Source organism: Pungitius pungitius, chromosome 2, assembly GCF_949316345.1.
Source record: "Pungitius pungitius chromosome 2, fPunPun2.1, whole genome shotgun sequence".
In the NCBI taxonomy this organism is placed as follows: Eukaryota; Metazoa; Chordata; class Actinopteri; order Perciformes; family Gasterosteidae; genus Pungitius; species Pungitius pungitius.
Genome location: NC_084901.1, coordinates 7,193,157 through 7,212,690, shown reverse-complemented (window position 1 = coordinate 7,212,690; position 19,534 = coordinate 7,193,157). Strand labels below are relative to the sequence as shown.

The 19,534-nt window shown below is 45.9% G+C and overlaps 1 protein-coding gene across 5 annotated transcripts in view; it reads left to right on the top strand.

The window, feature by feature from the left end:
• The window catches only part of foxp2 (forkhead box P2), a 94,091-nt gene that overhangs the window by 34,179 nt on the left and 40,378 nt on the right, over nt 1-19,534 (top strand). For 3 of the 5 annotated variants that reach the window (XM_062560293.1, XM_062560292.1, XM_037461061.2), the window contains one exon: nt 6,048-6,234. The exons of the other annotated variants lie outside the window; for them this stretch is intronic. In XM_062560293.1, the coding sequence (XP_062416277.1) occupies nt 6,058-6,234 (177 nt within the window). In that variant the 5' untranslated portion in view covers nt 6,048-6,057. The remainder of the gene's footprint in view (nt 1-6,047; nt 6,235-19,534) is intronic. 5 annotated transcript variants of the gene reach the window in all.

Here is a 19,534-nt window from a genome sequence, read left to right as displayed (position 1 = left end):
TGTCTTCTCCCCTCGACGAGGCCGGTGTAAAAGAATTTGTCCATTTTCTCCTTATTTTGTTTTTATCCAACTCTTGCTCCACGTCCAGGCAGCTCAGCAGCTCGTGATCGCCTCAGTTTCAGGTGTGAAAGCTCTTTTGTGAGCGGAGGAGCCCGTCCACGCGCGAGCACTATAAATACAGTTTTTCTCGGCGAAGCGTTCGGCCGGCGCGCCTCCTCTACTCGTGGTAGAGATGATTGGATGAGACAATGAGGCCTCCCCTCTTTATAGGTCAATTAGCCCTGATTAGGTGGGCCGAGTTAATTAATGCAATTGGCGAATATGCAAATGAGAGCCGACGGACGGGCTTTCGTCACCCTCGCTCTCGCCCAACTAGATTCTCTCCTCCTCTTTTTCTCTTCTGCCGAGGGTGTGCTGCGCTGCACGTGTGTGTTTGAGAAGTGCGGATTTACCGCTTTGGCGAGCAAAACAGAATAAAGTGTAAATTATTATATCTCACCCTTTTTATTACACTGTGATTTGTTGTTGATTTTAATTAAACATTTTTTTTTGCCGGCCCTCAATACGCTTTTTGATCAATGTCCAACTATTTGGTTGTATTCCTGCAAACGAGTTTGTATTAACATGGTTTCATGCCCGCTATTCATGGGTGCCTCTTGCATTTGAGTGTAAGAAGACATTGTGCAGACTGTACAATTGAACATGCACTTTACACCCTTTCCTCTGGTTTTCTTTGTCCCTTTTTTCCCCCTTTCTGTACTCTACAAACAGTGACTCTGACACACACTCCCACTCCATTCAGGGACATTCACACACTGTGGCAAATAGTCTGTCTTTTATCTTATTCTGTCTCATCTTCTTATTGTAAATAGAAGAGAATTAAGTTCTGAACATTCTTGACTGAATGTCTCCTATCACAGAACTATGATTTATTGTCAGCTCAAGTGAGGAATTGAAATATGACTGAGGTTTTCTCAATGTTGGGCTCATTGGACAGGAGATAACCACATTTGATTCTGTTGCTTTGAATAATGTTAATCCCGAAAAGTCCATTATTCATATTCATCTCTTTTCATTTGGCCCCACTCCTGATTTTGTAAATATGATTTCTTCAGCCCCCTTTTCCTCCGAAGCAATCTTCATTCACCGGCGAAACACTTTTGAAATTCCTCTATCTGAGAGCAGAAACCATTACCATACACAGGTTTATAAGAAGTAGTCATTAATGCGCTTTTATGGTGGCCTTTTAGTGCCAAAAAGGAAGCTTTTAATTCTAAGCCACGGCAGCCTGGCTCGCCTTTCTTAATCCGTGGGACTGGGTTTTTTTGTCAAACGTGGCTCTCCAAGTGGTCCTTTTTTCCCCCGTCTCTGACTATAAACTCACTGCTTGAAACTGAAGGCTGTAATAAACTGCATGTGGTCTCCCTTTGCTGTGATAACTTGCAACCAGAAAACATCCAAGAACAAACAAACATATCATCATAATTAACGGTTACTTCGGGGCAAACGTTCATAGCATGCCAAGCAGTTGTTGATTAAGTTGTTTTAAACTTCTTTGTCCTCCAATATTTGGTCTTAGATTACGTTCATCATTTTGAAATTCAGTGGTTTTAAGCGCCATTTTCTTTTGGTCAGCACATATGTGGCATTTTGATTTATTAAGCAATCTGAAGCATTGGATATGTGAGCCTTGCCTTAGCCCAGTTACTTCTTTATTTTATATGCACACTAACTTATGGCAATGATGAATTAATTTCACTCAAGCACAGAATCTGTGATTATTTAAAACGGTGACCATATCTCAACTTGATCAGAGAGCTGTGAGGAGTCAGCAGACTGTGAAATGTAATTTCTATTATTATTATTATTATTTTTTTAAATTATTTTGATCTCACAAACCAAAAGAATTCCAGACAGCCACCTGAAATGCAAACTGATAATGAACGGACGTCTGGGATCACAGATTCACGGGGTCACTCTTTTCCCCTTTCCTCGCAACCTATTATTTTGCAACTCATGCATATGGAATGAGGGGATGGATCAGTGTTCTAGATAGAGACACAGTGGAGAACATCCTTTGCGCTGTAAATGGATAGGCCAGAGACTCTTAACCAAAACCAGCGTCAAAAGCCCGCTGTGTGTTATCAACTCAACGGGTGTGCGCGTGTGTGTGTGCGTGTGTGTGAGTAAAAATAAATTCCCTCATGTTCCTCAGACAGTGTTGGAGCACATCAGACAGCTGTGTATTCCCACGAGATGGATGGCCAGTGTCATAGTGTGTGTTTACTGCACATGATAGAGCGGGAGACAGGCCAGGTAATGAGGCCACATTAAGGGCTTTTAGAGCTCGCAAACAAAGATGGAGGGCTGCTTCTTTTCCCTTTAATAATAGCTTTGTTGTGCGTGTGTGTTGTGTGATCAGTGTGCACGTGCGAGAAAAAAAAAAAGGGGGAAAGAGACTGTGTGTTTGAGGCAACGGAAGGCTCAATTCTCCTTAAACCATTGCTGTGTCGCTCCTCGGAGGATAGCGGAGGAGGAAAAAAAAAAAGCCGAGCCACATGGACAGTTTCTTCCGATTCCGTACCTGATGGAAGAGACAGATTTGTGGAGTGCGAGATTTCGAGGGTAAATATTTGCTCAAGCTGAAGAGGAGTAGCAAGCGAGGTTGTGGTTGCACACGGAATGAGACAAAAGCTGGAGTTGGTCTGGAGCTTTGCAAATAAAGTGCCTGCCTGTGTCTATCTTTCCTTCATCAGGAATTCCTTCTATTGAGCCTCCACCTCAATGGAAACACGGGAGCCCTCGGCGCTTGTTGCCGACGGTAAATTTTAGGGAAGTTCCGACAAGTTCTCCCCCCCCCCCACAACCTAAAGTCTTACTATCACTATCATCTTCTCCCCCCAATGCTATACATCCACAGATTCCTCAGCACATTACCACGGCAATAACAGCCTTCCTCTCTTTCTCCCATCCCGATAATAAGTGGTCTGGGTTCTCCCTCATTGGAAGATTATGGCTTGAGGAAATGGCATCAAATAGTGGGTGTGTTGAAACGCGGGACACCGGCAATTTATGGGATGTCAAACACGCGTGTGGGCAGGCCGGCAGCCTCTCTCATGCAGCAGTGGAGCCGCCGCGGATGCCGATATTGTAGCTCGGGGTTCCCGCGGCTCCTTCCGACCCAGTTGGTTTAGGACAGGCTGAGCCGAGGTCAGGGCTGGCATCCCTCAGGGAGAGGGCACAGGGCATGGTGGACCCGTGGTAGGCCCCCCCCCCCACACACACACAGACACACATGCCTACAGTCACACCCTCAGGTGCCAAGTATTGTCACTATCTGTCTCTCTCTAAAGTATTGTGTGTGTGTGTGTGTGTGTCTATCTGTTACAGTTCCATCACCCCCACAGTCACATCCTCAGCTCGGTCGCCCGCTCATCATTGCTGCTCGGCTGTGTTTCTAATTGACATTCTAATTGGCAGATTTGAATGCCGCCTTTAGATGGCTAATTAATTTATCTCACCGCTGTCATTAAGGTTAAAGCACCATCTGATCTCTGTGAATATACTTTGCATATATCTGCATTATCATTATGTTGGTGTTAGACACATTGCGCCGATTTTATTTCGGAGGAGGGTGAGAACGTATCAGATTATGGCACTGAGATTAGGGTCTTTTATTCTTTGTGTATTATATTCAAATGATGTCTCTGGCTTTTGTTTAGGTTTTTTTTTTTAACTCAAGCTGTGAAGTCTAATTTCTTATTTTTATCCCTTTTTTATCAGAATGAAGTTCTACCCGTCAGTCATCACGTGCAAGTGCATTAAAAGCACATTTTTATTCGCAATTCTCCTCAGATTTCGGTAGCGGTTTGCATTGCATTCAGATGTTATTAAAAATCCTTAATTCCTTATCTCATATATCTTCACGTTTTCTGCACATCCATCGCCGTTCTAGGAAAGAAAGCAGGGGGAAAAAAAGAGATCCAAGCTCCATTAGAATGTTCATAAAATTGTAGTAAAGGCAATCAGACAGTCTTTCTCTGAATATTTTAAACATTGTGCATGTAAAATTTATGCCTAATTTGAATACTTATTAGCCGGCTGATCTCGGCTGCAGCCTTGAGTTTCTTATGCTGAGATTCATCACCGGATTGGCTGTCACATTGTGCCAGTCTTCCCCCTGCACCACCACCACCACCTCCCTCCCTCCCTCCCACTCCTTTGCTCTCTCTTTCACTCTCATTCTTTTCATCTGTCTCTCTCCGTCACCCCCCCCCTTTCTGACACCCTCTCTGCTCCTCTCTCTCTCTCTTTCTGTCCCTCTGTCTTCTGTTTCTCTCCATCCGTAGTGAGCGCTTGTGGTGTTAAACAGCGGCCTGTTTGTTCACAAGCACGCCTCGTCCTGGCCTCTTCCCTATTTACTTGTGTCCCGGGCAGCTGTCGCCCTGCTCTGTGTAACAGCTCAGTCCTGTTTGTTCTCCCTGCCTGGATCCTGTTTATCCTGGCTGTGGACATCCGTTAAGGCCTGTCCTGTATCTGCCCCTCATCAAACACACACACACACACACACGGGTAAGGACGTGTACACATTTCTATTAAAACGGTATTTACCGGCCAAGGTATACACATGGTACCTTTGTGGGCTGGGCAAAAATGCACACACACACACACACACACACACACACACACTCACAATCAGCTTCACCATTTGCTTCTCCTTTGTTGCATGGAGGTGGATTAGCTGGCCATGGGCGGCACAAAACTTCACTCAGAAGGTAGTGAAAGTTTTTTTTTTTTTCTTCAAAAGATATGAGTCTCAAGAATCACTAATAATAAAAATATATATTTTTTAATAGAGTAGGTATCCATGTTGTTGCCTTTTGTTGGGTCTGGGGGTCACTTATTTATTCACTTATACTTTATTATTCACTTATTGCTGATGTTGGGGCTCTTTTCTGCCCCACTAAAGGTGCCGAACATTAAATGCAGGGAAAAATGATAAAACATTTATTACTGGAGAGAGGGAAGGAAATATGCATAATTTATGCTGTTTTTAGCACAATCATTAGTGATATTCGTGATAGATTTTTTCCTTTTATTCCCACTGTTTTTTATCTCTCTCTTTCACCAGTTTTACATAACTATTAAATGCAAAAATAATTCATTCAATAAGTTTTATTTATTTTAAATCCCGCACCACAAACATTGACTGCAGCTCGGTTCAATTGTCTATTTTTTTTTTATATACAAAAATAAATGAATTCATAAGGCTTCGTTCAGGAAGAGCAAATAATGAAATCATTTCAATGAATGGCGTAGGAGCATCCTGCCTCTATGGAAGCCTGTGATTTTATTTAACCACAGCACAGATGACAAACCCATTACAGTGTTCATCATCAGCCCTGCACCACGTGATTTGGTGCCTCCTCCTCCCCGCCACCAAATTTTAATTTTGCATGATTAGCTTTGCGTCATTAGGCCACTTCATTCAGACGTGACACACTAAAACTCGGACAGCCTCAAGACGTCAAAATACTTTGTGCCGTTGCTCCTGTTTGTCCTGTCTGTGTAGCCTGGCTGTCCTAAAGTGTGAGGGAGATATTATGAACTGAGCAAATGCTCATTTTGGAATCACGTAATGACACAGGCAAATTTTTACTTTCATTTTGCACAAATGTAATTTTTTTATAAATAATGATGACAAAAAAAAAGAATACAACTTTTTCTTAGAAACCACATGCTTTAGATGTACGCCCAAATTGTATGGATAAAAAACATTTGCCACACTACCCCTCCCATTTTAAATAACACCAGGACGTGCATCTCTTTGTATTGCTTCATTTACACAATGAATGCATAATTGCTCCTCCTGCACCCCCCCCCCCCACCTCTTCTCCTTTCCCCCCTCCCTCTTCTTTAAATGCTTTAATTTGCAGTGGGGGACTGAGGGCTTGATAATGGAAGCGTAAAAAAAAAAAAAAAGGAGAGAAAAAAGGGGGGAATTGTAAGTAGGAGAGCCCTAACCGGTGCCTCTTAATCACTTCTAGGTTTTAAATCATGATGATGCAGGAGTCGGCCACAGAGACAATAAGCAACAGTTCAATGAGTCAAAATGGAATGAGCACCCTAAGCAGCAGCCAATTAGAGGCTGGCAGTAGAGATGGGAGATCAAGCGCTGGTGACACGAGCAGCGAAGTAAGCACAGTCGAGCTGCTGCATCTGCAACAACAGCAGGTAAGTTGTGTTTCTCCCCCGTCTCGTCTCTCTGCCGCTCTCTCTCTCTCTCTCTCTCTCTCTCTTCCTCACTCTGTTCTCCCCTCGCTCTCCCGCTCTGCTCTCTGCTCAAGCAGCGCTGGGGTTTTTCAACATAGACACGAGGCAAGAATGGAGTATGTTATGGTGTGTTTTTTTTGTTGTGTTTTTAGTACAAGGGGGAAGAAAAAAACCTTGTTTACTTAATCGTCCGTTTGTGATGTTGGTAAATTTTTTACGGTAGCTTGTTGTGCTGTGAGCATGTTTTGCCTGAAGCTTTTCCCTGTAAAGTGATTTTTTTTAAGGTACTTGTATATTTGTTTTTTGGGAGGGTGCACACTGGATTCCTGCGTCTTTTTATAGAGATTATGTTGCAGTATCATCGGGCTGTGTCAGGGAATGTGTTTGTGTCTCTGTGAGAAAAAGAGGAAAATAGACAGCGAAAGGGGAAGAATGTGTGCGTTGGAGCATCGTACGGACCCGTTTGGGAAGCATGCGTGTGTGTGTGTGTGTTTGTATGTCATAGCAGCGCTGTATCCACCAGAGGGCCTCCTAACTCGGCACTGGTCGGAGGGCTCACACACACACACACATAGAGACACTAACCACAGTCCCACCAGCAGCACAGAAACCTTTGACCAGGACCCTTTTGAAAGACATATTTGCATCATGGTTCCCACAACTATAAAATCATTTGGATGTTTTGAACCTTTTTTCTCCTTCTTCTTCTGACGTTATGCGCTGATGTTAAACTCCCCTTTTGGACTCGTGGCAGAGACACAGATAACTGATTCTATTTAAAAAAACATTAGTGTCCATGTTTTATTGTATCGGCTCTATTTCTCTCTTGTCACAGAGAGGGTGAATTAACTGCAGAGCGGTGTAGGAGGTGGGGTTTTGGGGGGGGGGGGGGGGGGGGGGGGGGGGCAAGAGTTGTGAAAGTCAGTCGCCAGCAGAGTAGGGGAGTCAAGTGTCTTTTCACGGTGAATGATGGCTTTGACAGTTTGCCAAAAGAGCAGTGGGAGATGAGGTCAGAGGGCGATGCTTCGGGGTGGATGGGGGACGCCGCGGGGTTGAAATGATGCGCGCTGTCCTTTTCGTGTGCGTGTGTGTGTGTGTGTAAATTTGGAAGCAGCTGAAAGCCTGTGGTCAGTGTGGTTGGGGCCACACAATAGATGACGGCGTGTTTCTGTGTGTCTGCATCTGTATGTGTGCAGAGGGGGGGGGGGGGGGGGGGGGTATTCAGCGTAGCAAACTGAAGCATGTCCCGCAGGCCACCCCCCCAACCCGCCATCTCTTCCATCCACCCCCACCCCACCAATTCCAACTCTCCGTCCGCAGCGCAACCCCAATGGTCCCGCTGGTGGCCACAGCGACATCCCAGCACTGTCCCCCCCACCTCCCATTTATCACCGCTCTGCCATTCTTTCTATATACACCCGCCTGATTGGGGTCAATTCGCTCCCTCTTTCAGTCATCACTCTTTTACATTTGAAGGTGTTTGGTGGAGAACTCCTTTCTATCTGGGTTGATACCCTGTGCTGATAGAGAGGCTAAAATGGAAAGAGATAGAGAGCAGGATAACCAGGTAACGTTCAGAGGCTGAACCAGACACTTTAATGCGCTACATTGCACTGGAAAATACAAGGAAAGAGTAAAAAATAAAAATGACCTTTACTATTATTTTAGATCATATTTTAATTTTCATTCCGTGCATTTTAAATGCTAAAAAAAATCATGAGCATCGCCTGCGTGTACACACTGAGATATTTAATATGAGCCAACGTCAGTGAGATTAGTGTTATTGACGTAAGCAGAGGAAAAAGTGCATGTGAAATGGGTTCATGAAAATGTTAACTCAACAAAGCTGTGCCTTTTTGAAGAAACAAAATGTAAAAAATAAAAAACACTGAGAGAAAATCAACGTAAGCATAAAGTGCCTTGTTAAGTCTCTGAGATGGACGTATGCGGCTAGAAGCTCGTAGAGGTTGGGTGTGTGTGGGGGGGGTGGGGGGGGGGCGCACTGTGTGACAGTGTGAGCCTTGTAAAGAGGCCGGCCCAACCCAGAGACAGACACATTGAAATGAGCAGGCCGGCTAACAGGTCTCTGGAGGCTTTTTAAAACAGGGGCCCAGTGCTGTTAACTTCACACACACTTCCTGTGGCTCGCTCACACCCCATCTCTCTGGATGGAGAGCGAGGGCAGTCCGGACAAAACACGCACTTCTTTTTTGGCATTTTGTTTCGCTCACAGCCCAGCGATTTGGCCGTTGTTAGCGTGCTCATTGTGAGATAGTGACGTTGGCAGAGTGTCTGTTCTGAGGCGTGCATTTGTGTGGTCATACATTCGTGCGTTCATCCATCCTCGCACTTTTTTTTTTTTTTTTTGTTCACCTGTGTGCAGCTTAAAAAATTCCAGTCCACGTCTGCTCTGAGTCCATTTTGAAGGGAGGCTGTTGGGTGTAATTTTCCATCCGTATTTGGAATGACATTGAGTGGTCCAGTGGGTATAGAAGCGCCGGTCTCTCATCACGCTGCTGGGGGGATGATTAATAATAAGCACTGATGAATTCTCCACTGTCCCTGTGGGTTCTGCCATTACCTAGCAGCTCCAAAATACCACCTGCAGCTATAATTAGAAAAGCAGCATCTTAAGGTCTCGTCGCCTCGGAATCGGCCAAAGGCTCAGAGGACACAGATCAGGACTGAAGTTACAGGAGACATTTTTCCATTTTCTAATGTGGATGGTTTACCCTTTTTTCCTCAAATCAAATAAAGCACACATTTCCATTTGATTGTCAACACAGTATACAATCTTTAATATTATTTACACGCGTCGTTGTGTTGATCGCAATAGCCACACACTCTGTTATCCACGTATCTGAATGATAATCGTTGCGTAACAATTGAATTTCCAGTCCCTAATTTCTGCCAGGGTTTCATCACCCCATCCCCAAGGTTGTCTAAATAGACCTAATTTGATTTGAGATCACAGATTAGATACCCACTGTATCTGATTGCAATTTGCCAGCTGCAGATATGTATCAGAGCAAATGATGAATGTTGCTCATCCCTAATTACTATGCTAAAATGATCACTATAAAAAAAAAGAGCAAAAAAAAAAAAAAAGAATTGTGCTGAGCTCACATTGCCAGTCAATTTATCATAGGCCATCGTATCTGGTAGTTTTGTGTTTTTTTTAAATATTATATGCGGCTATGTATGTAAACGGGAGCTGTGCATTGATTTTGGATCTATACCCTAATGTCCCATAATGAGGCTGTTAGTTGATTGCAGCGGTCTGTAGACTTAATCCTGCCAGGGTTATCAGTGGGATTGATGAGCCAATACTCAGGACCACTGCCCCCTCTAAATGGACTCCCTACTGTACCGAGTGTATTGATATTCAGAGCAAGATGGAGGCTCCAGCTTATCTAGTGTGGCCCGGTCAGGGGTTTTAACCAAAGACCTTTCAGATAGATGTTGGGACCACCTTCTTTCCCCACAATGTGCTTCTCATCCAGATCAATGACTCATTAAACCAAGACATAGTGAGAAAATGGCCACCTTACACAATCAGAATACTTTTAATATTTGATGTATTGGATTTCTCTATGTCCATAAAATGAGAACCTTAATCTAATTTTCTTTTTCCTAAAATTTGCACTTTTCAAGAGCTGACGTGTTGGTAAACTGGTTAGCTATTCATTTCAGAGTTTTCCTGAGGCAGGTGATGCAGCGAATTGCAAACTATCCACCCCCCCCCATTTAAATGACTGCAGAATTTTGACATAAATTACAATAAGTGCACAGAGGTGCCATCTTACTTCCAGGCTACACCCTTGCCGCTACACCAGAGCTAGGCAGTGGTCCAACTTGAGAGTGACAGCAATTAACCTGCCTTCCTAGCGCTTTAGCTGCAGGAAATAGAAGGGATGAGAAATGTGACAGCAAGTGATGGGTAATATTTAGGGTTTAGGGGCAAATTAAATTCCCCCCAAAATGAAAGCCATTAGGGAGAAAGTTACCCCACAGACAAAGGACAAAACGAAGGTGTGTGTGTGTGTGTGTGTGGATGAATTTCCGCGTGCTTGTTGTTCAGTGTAGTGAAAGGCTTAATACTGACACACATTGTTCACCCATCAACTCCCAAAGACAAACCTTAAGTATCTTTCTCTCCGCGCCCTTCACCTGCCTCTCAGTCTCTCTCTCCGTCCCATATTTGAGACGCACTCACAAGCGCGTGCTCACACACACACACACACACACACGCCGCACACACGCCGCACACACGCCGCACACACGCCGCACACACACCCAAGATGCAAATCTGTGCTTTGCCCTTGAGCATAATTTAAAGGCCTAATCACCCAGACTGTCCCTTTGGATAGAAAGGGGAAGGAGGGAGGGAGGATGGTGTCTCTCATTTGCACCCTTACACAAAGAAGCTCATTAGGTTTATCTTTCAGGCCGGAGATTGCCCCACTCAACTGTGTAAATAAGACACTGGCCTTGGCCTGATGCATCAATCACCTCTCCGGACAGGAGACAGACCTCGGCTGAAATATGAACAATTTCATAAAGGAGCCTTTTGTTAACCGTCGTCATCCCTGTGAAGATAAGGGTTGTTCTGTAAAGGCTGGAGGAGCGTTAGAGTGAGCGGCGTGTACTGTATGTCTTCCAAAAGACTGCTCTTCCTCTGGCAATCCTTGCGTCAGACCTATTTACAATGAAAGCCATCCTTCTTTCTATTTCCAGCCTGTGTGTCGGCAGACAGTCTCTACAGAATAGGACATACAGGCCTGAGATCTATAGGCCTGTAGTGCCTCCCCTTGCGATGACACTAAAGATATAGGTTGTGAAGGACAGCATAGCTACAGTTGGCCCTTCTATCTATCTGTATAGACGCCACTTCTTCCTCCACCTCTCCCTCCGTCTCCCCTTTACTCCCTACCCCCCCCACCGTCTGTCTCATTCTTCAGCTCCTTGAAACCTTGGCTGTCCATCTATGTTTAAGACACATTACATGTGGCCTCTTGGAATTTACAGTGGCGCTCTCCCAGTAACTCCATTTCCCGCCGGAGTCCCCCGAGAGCGCGGCGAAATGTCAAGCTGCAAGGCTTGAAAGAGAGACGAGGAGAAAGGGACAGAGAGAGAGAGAGAGAGAGAAAGCAATGGGGGAGTAGAGAAGAGAAGAGAAGATGAGGGAGATAGACAGAGTGAAATGGGCCGGACATAAATACTTATGGCTATTTTATGCTCAAGCAGTCGGGGAGCTGTGGAGTACAAGTCCAGGTAGAAGATACACACTACCTGTCGTGTGTGTGTGTTTGCCTTTTGTGGGGCTGGATCAATGCCACAGAGGTCACTGGGTTTGAAAAGCTTCCCCCCTCCCAAAAAAAAATACATCGATATTAGATGTAGATAAACATTTTTATATAAAGTTCAATGGTAAATACATTTAATGGAAGCCAGTGGACATCATTCAGAGGAGGCCTCTGGTTTGACCTGACACTCTCTTTTTTTCCCTCCTGCGTAGCGCATTAGCCCGGTGATAAATGAACTGGGTCAGGGTTAACCACCTGGGTATAAATAAAGAGGCAACCATTCAGAAGCACATACTGCGGCCCGATAGTCCTGCAGTCTCGAGCCAACCTCACGCAGGCCAGGATCAATGGCCACTTCACAACTCATTTCCTTTCACGCCTCCCTAACTGCCCGGCTCCAGCTCTGGGAAATAAACGCCACTGGATCCATAAGTCCACTCGCGCAACCCACGTATGGAGGCATGCACACACGCCCGTGCAAAGACACACGCCCGCACATGCCCTGAATGGACTGAGACAATTGCTCCGGCTCGATAGGCCCCGCGATAATTTAGTTGCTCGCCGCCTCGCCGGCTGAATGGCGTGTCATCTCTCTCTCTCTCTCTCTGGCCCCCCCCGCGATCGAAAACAGGCATTCTGTCATTGTTTGTTGCCACTCCCCTGTTGTTTGGCTTAAACAGAGTGCCAGTCGTTAACATGGTGGGGTGGAGTGTTACTGTCACCCACTGCAGGAAGGTACACGTGTAAATGGCTGTGTTTTCCTCTAATGTGGAGTTAACAGGCGGATAGGGAAAACACGCGCGGAGGGGGGGGGGGGGGGGGGCTGCTTTTTCAGATGCACACACAAGGTAAGGCATCGCTGTCTGCTTTCCCCTGCTGCACCCAAAACCCCCAAAAAAGGCAAGTGGCTTATGGTGGTTTGATAGGCCACGACACCACTATCCATTTAACAGAGCTTAAAAATCCTACATATGCATATGGCGGCGTGTCTTAAGCTGACAACCAAAAGACAGGATTTGCTAGAAGGCAGCTTTGGAGTGTTGTGAATTTAACAAGCATGTCTAGTATTACAGTTCCTCTCCGCTTTAGCCATGAATAGTAACAAATCAGACTCTGAAACGCATGCCTGATGGTGTGTTCTGTGTGTACACTCCCCTCCCTTCCCTTCTGGAACTGATAATGAAATGACTTCAAATCTGGTTAAGACGAGCAAAATAAAGTGGCAGCATCTTCAATGTCACCTGTGCTCTCTCTCTCTCTCTCTCTCTCTAATGCGCCCGGAAGCTCGACTAACAGATCCCAGGTTTCATCACGCTTGTTAACACTCTCTGCTGCTCCGATTACCTTCATCCCTGACCCATTTTTGAATTTATAAATGGCGCTATCCTCTTCCCCAAGTTGTTTGTAGTTGTAACGCTTAGCAGGCTGCAAAGGGGGAGATGCTTTTTACGCATTGCCTCCAAACACCGTATACATATGTAAGAGAGCCAGCCGGGCTCTCAGCCCTCTCCTCTCCGCAGCTTTTCATACAAATGCAGTAAATAAGCTGCGGCCGTGGGGAATTGAAGGCTCCAAACAGACGAACTGACTGACATGTCACTTAGCGCTGGCTTTGGCTCTCTTCACTGAAGGCTTTAGAGCTGAGGCTGCTGGGTTTTATTGTGCATCAGCCAAGGTCGGGTCGGGAGTTTCCTGTCATCCGTATCATTTTTAACTTTGTTACAATGTCAGACATATTATTCTCTATAGATATATATTTTTTTATGTGGGGAAGCAGAGCAAACTTTTTAAAATTAAATCCAGTTACAATCCAGCCCTTTGGGAAGATATACTGAAAAGTTTGTTTCGGGCCGATTTAGATGACAAAGATGCCGAGCTGAGGTTGATAGTGGAAGTCACACGAGGAATCCTGAATCCTCTCCAGCCTGCCGTCCCGCTCAAACTGCCTGCCATTCCTCATCAACACCTAACCACCGCTTATTTACCCACACTGCGGGACTTAACTGGCACAAATTGATCAGTGATAGCACTGGAAAGCTGCTTGTTCCGCCCCGATAAAAGCGACGCCCATGAGCATATGCAGAACATGCTTTGTGGGCAAGGCGCGGCACTTCAAGCTCGACTAGACACTAAGCTGATATTGGTTTCACGCTTGAGCCCGTGGTGCAAAATCTTCCAATTGAAACCCAGAGATTTGATTGTTTCTGCGTATGCATTTATCAGAAGTTTACATGATAAATATACATTAGCCTGGTGGCTTGGCCATGCGTGGTATTGTTTCAGCGATATAATTTTTTTCACGCGTTCCTTTCCACCTGTTTGGACTTCATCATCCAATTCGGTGTGAAACCCGATAGTCATAATTTGCACAAAACTTCAAATGGATTGCAGGAGTTTCGGTCGACATCAGACTTTCCCCCGGATTTATGTCAGAGGGGAAAAGCTTATTTTTTGGCACAGGTTTGAAATGCATGAGTTCAGAATATTTTGCATTTATTTTCACTTTTAACATATGCTTTGTGTTGCTAGTTAGTAGTAGAATCTCAATAATTACTTAATACTGAGAAGTTGAGGTCCCCTCTTGGCATAACTTTGACTTAATTGTCTAATGCCGTGACTGCAGTCTAAATGATTTATCATTTATTTTTCATACAAATTTCAACCGTAGTTTTTACTTTCCTAATAACAACAGTAATTGTTCTGTCCTTGCACCGAGTGCAATGAAGGGAGTGATCGTGCCTTTTTGCACATTTATCAAAGCAGATGTAAAAAAAAAGAAGGCCCCTTTTCCTAACACAGACGGACTAAGTGTGCGACGGAGTGATACGTTTTCTTGTTAGAAGAAATTACATCCACTAACTTGAGCTACTTCAGCATGAAATTGAAAAAGAAGCATTTCTTGTGAATTTCCATTCTTGATTCAATGAAAGATGTAGATTAGCCCTTTGGAAAAGGGCGGGTAGCCAGAATGAAACTAAAGAAGTATGACTGTGCTCGCGCCTGCTTGTTCTCAGAAGCGTGATATGGGATGCTGTTGGAAAAAAGGCTTTGTTTATGGAAGTGAAGCTCAGTCAGGCTGGTGGCAGATTACAGAAAAAATGGTTTAACATCTCTCTCTCTCTCTCCCTCTCTCTCTTAGTCTCTGTTTGTGTGTACGTGGTATACATTTATGTATTCACACAAAAAACCTGATGCAATTTTTTATTTTTTTATCACTGGGACTCTCCAAGCCTCTTTGCCTCCCTCACCCTACTCACAGTCTGCGCTTGTGATCGCTCCGCTCTCTGCTTCTCGTTCTCACACACACACACACACACACACACACACACATTTCAACAGGCCCGTCTCCGTCTAGCAGCCTGTTCCGGTGAGGGTGGTTGTGGTTGCGGGCTGGAACACTGATTGATAGACGGCGGGTGTCGGAGGGGAAGGCAGATAACTATATCTCCTACAGCTCACTTAAAGGTCAAACACACATCCCTGTAATTGGAATATTCACAAGACAACCACCGAGGTACAATGCAAGGTGGCGGGAAGAAAGGGAGGAGGAGGAGGAGCAGCACGGGGAGAGATAGGTGTTACATAAGCAAAGTGATTTAGAGAGGAGAGGGGGGAGTGAATGGGATCCATCCATTGGCCCGTCCACAGGCAGATGTAGTGGCTATTAATTGAGCTGGCATCCATTGAAAGCCACGCCAGTGGACAGCGGTCCTCACTGAGGCGACTTGGACTGAGGGCAGGACAAAGCAGTCGCCTAAAGTTCTTCCAACCGTCTAACGGCTATCATGTAAAGCCGTAAACAGTCAGTGGGACTGTCGATCATTATCTATGAGCTAAAAATAATCATAATTGTCTAGAGGCATAAACAACTCTGAGGCTACCTTGTTTGCGGAGAACGTCGCGCGAAGCGATCCGAGCTTCGGCTTTGCAGCGAGTTGAGGTGAGTTCATTTTACAGCTAAGGTCAGGGCGCTCCCTCATCGACCCCGGGACAACAGAGTAACAATTAGACTCGGCACTTAACCCGAGCTCTGCAAGAGGAGACGGACAGACACTCATACTATTGACCTGCCACAGCAGACAGGGTCTGATGTCCCCACGTGCACAAAGCAGGCGCGCAGGCTCTGTTTGTGTGGATTTCAAATGACTTCAGCCCCTTTTTTAGTCAATTTGGGTTGGTTAAATATAGATAACAGTGACGCTCGGTAGCTTTCCTGTTTTCCGTAATCATTGTTTTGCGCTGCCCTGTAGGCTTTGAGTGTATATGTGATTCATCAGCGGTTTAATGGAGGGTAAACACACTTAAATGCAGTTTACCTACCCACGATGCGGCAACCTTTTATTTACCACCGTGGGCCCCCGGTCCGCTCGCATTGGTGTCAGCTCACACACTCATCTCTTCCTACCGCATCTATCGGCATTCTGCACAATAACCAGCTGTCCCGCTGCGGATGCTTGTTGTCTGGTGCCGCCGACAGATTGCTAGTCGCCTCTGGCCTTTGTTTGTGGAGTGGGAGCCTCTTAATAAGGCCGCGTCAACAAAGACAGACACAAGCACCATGAAAAACAACTCCATTGTACGTCTGCTCCGCCGTCGAGAATGGTGAGAAAGTCCTAGTTTGAGGAGAAGCCGTGTTTTTACAGTAGTTATACTGTCACATCCACAGTATGTTACTTTATCACGTTGTTGACTTGCACTCAAAATGTGTATGTTCTGAGTTAATCAGTGTTGTACTTAGTCTGAAGCGGCTAGGTCTGAGCAGTTGAGGTCTTGTTTTCCTCCAACAATTCCAGTTTTTCCGCTCGGCTCAGCCCATTTTCCAAATGAACTGCGGCTGGCCTGAATGCAACATTTCATATCAGGTATTCATCCCGCCGTGTGAACTCCTCTCGCCTGGAACTGTGAAAAGGAGACGGATCATAATCACCTGAAGAGGAAACCAAGCGCTTCAGGAGAGAGAGAGAGAGAGAGAGAGAGAGTGTGTTATAGAGCATGTGTGTATTCCTGTTTTTTGTGCAGCTGCAGGGTTTGGCGGGGGGGGGGGCTGCTCGGTCGAACCCTCGTACCTCATGCCGGCTTTGCTTTCACAAAGAGAACACTTGACCCACATGCCTCCGTTCTTCCCCCCACACGGATACCATCCTCCGTCTCTTCTCCTCTCCGTCTCTCGGTGGTAACACTTTGTTGGCAGCTCTCTTGGTAAAGCCAGCAATGGAAGGAGAGCGTTGAGCCGGCTGTCCCCTTATCTGAAGGTAGAGATACGGCACCGGGTCAAAGTGAAGACCTTCGCCCAGGGCCACCAAGTCACCGCACTTCAGATCGTTTTGGAAATATTGTCAGGTCTTTCTAACCTGATAAAAAAGATGTAGTATTTTTCAAAAGGAGCTAAGAACAAGTGTTCTCCCTTGCTAGAACAGACAGAATATCGTGTTTGCACCTCATATCCATGGTGATACTAGCAGGAGAAGTGCAGCGGGCCTCCTTCGTTGCTATGGCTGCCTCGGCCTCCCAACAGCCCAGACGCAAAAATATGGACACATATGCAACTCCCTCTCACATACATAAGCACACACTTTACCCGCGATGGGCAAAACAGGACCGTGCTTTGTTTACGTACGTAGGGGGGGGGGGGGTGTCTAATGTGAGGTTACACAATGGAGCTCGATGTCCCCGGGCCCCTCCTACCGCCACTTTTCTCTCCAATACGAGCTTTCTTCCTGGGGTGGGAGCGAGCAAATTCATCTCGGCAATCCTCCCGGGAGGGTGTAGCCATGCAGCTCTGTTTACTGTGGCAGAAAGTTAATATAAATTTTCATCAGTGGGGGAAGTTTACACATATGATTCTATTTGTCCTTCATTATTAGCACCTGAGTCTGAGGCTGGGTAGGCATAATTGTCTACAGACACAGGCCAAATAGATGCAAGGGAAAGGCAAATAAGCACACCCCAAAATAATTTGATGCTTGTGTGTTACAATCCTCCACCCCAGGAATTCTTAATCTAGAGAATCAATAAACAAGGGGTGAGGGACGTGGGAGAGAAGGGTAAGAGAGACAGAGGGATGAGAGGAAGAAATGAATAATGTGATATGAGCTGTGAGGAGGCGAGAGAGGGGAGGGAGGAAAGAAGTCGAGTTGAATTCAAAGTACAGTGAAGCGGTGGAAAGGAGTTGAAGAGCGCAGGCGATCAATATGGAAGGTTTCCCTCCCGAACACCTACTATCCATTTTTTTTTTCTTTCTTTTTCTTAAATGGACACAACAGATTTTCCGTTTTGGATGAACTACTTCTCATGTAGAAAGCTGAAGTAGCTGAAAACACTGAGATGGTAGCAGAGTGGGAAACAGAAGCCCATTGTTCCACTGGATAGTTTTTACTTCCACCCCGAGGCCCAGGCAGATTCTCCATGGACCTCTCCTTCCCGCTCGCCCTCTCCCTCCCTCGTTCTCTGCAGACTGTTGATTTATTGAGTGATACATTAAAATGCTCATTACTCCTACATGCTTTCCAACTTCATTCCTTCTCTCTGGTTTCTCATGGAAGCACCTCTGAGAAATGAGCCCTAGGTTTCTGCTGGGACAGTGCATTTCAGTGGCCCACTTGTTGCTTTGGTGGCAGTTATTGGAGCAAGACCATCCAAAGTCGAGTGGTACTGTACGGAGACTGGGTGAAGCTGAAGCTATATACTGTATATATATATTACATTTTACACTCTTTACACCCTTTTCAAGCCGCATTTTACTTTTGGGCTCAGCTATTAAAAAACCAGGTCTGAAACCAGGTGTGCATTTTGTGCTGTGTGGGTTTGTGGAGGAGATGGGCGGGTCTGGACCTTCAAAAAAAAAAACAAAGGAGTGTCTCTTCTCCTTTTGGCTAGGTGAAGGCGATCAAAAGCAACCACAGAGCCTGATGCAGATCAAGCCTAGACCTGATCTGAAGAAATGAATGTATGCTGTGACAGCATTATTTTAGTGAGTGTTCAAAGATCCTCACTGAAAGGTATTACCCAATCACCAATCTAGATGGATATTGTCAGATTGAACTTTGGACTCTCTCAGCGCCAGCCAGCTGCGCCCATGCAACCGCTTTAGGGGCCTCTGCTGCTCTGACAATATTCCCTGTTTGCACACTTTTTTCTTTTTTTTTTACAAACTGTGGGCCCCACTTTTGTATTCAGACATTGTACGGGACATCTTATCCCTCTCCCCTCCTCTTCTCATTTGTCTATCCTCTCCAAACAGGCCCCTTTCAAATCCGTATCCCTCCATCCATCTGCCCCGAATCCACTTATGTAAGAAGATAGGGTGTAAATATTTTGGTGTGGAGTGTCAGAGCATATCTCTCCCTGCCAGCGGGCCACCGGCCTCAGTCCAATCAGCCATGTTTGTTTGTTCAGCTTAAACTGTTTGTGCCTTGTTTTCCGTGGCCTGCGACTCCCTCCAGCTCGAATAAAGTCACCCCCCCCCCCTCCCCTGCAGCGTCCCCCTATTTCGCCGTCTGTGTTTCCTGGAAGCCACGATAGATAAGCCTTGTAAAGCGTGTGTGTGTGTCGGTCTGCGCGTGGGAGGGGGGCGGGGGGGGGGTTGTCTAAGCTGTCAGCGTGACTGGAGTTGTTCGGGCCTGCAGCCTGATGTTGAACAGCAGCCCTCACCTCACCCACGACAAACACGCCACAAGCCCGACGAAAACATCTGCCCCGCGCACTGCGGCCATCGGCGACTGACCCATTTGTCATCGATCACCGCCCGCCGCGCCGCGCTCGCGGCTACTCCTCGCGGCGAGGTCCCGCAGAGGCCACGTTGTGCCGCCGTTTTTTTTTTCTTTTTTTTTCTTCACACCAGTGTCATCATTCCAGTATGGGTTTTTATCCCCTAATAACAAGGCTCCCCAGTGCGACCCACGCCAGGAAGTGATCCGCACTGTCCAAACACAATGTCACAGCCGTCTCGGATAGAT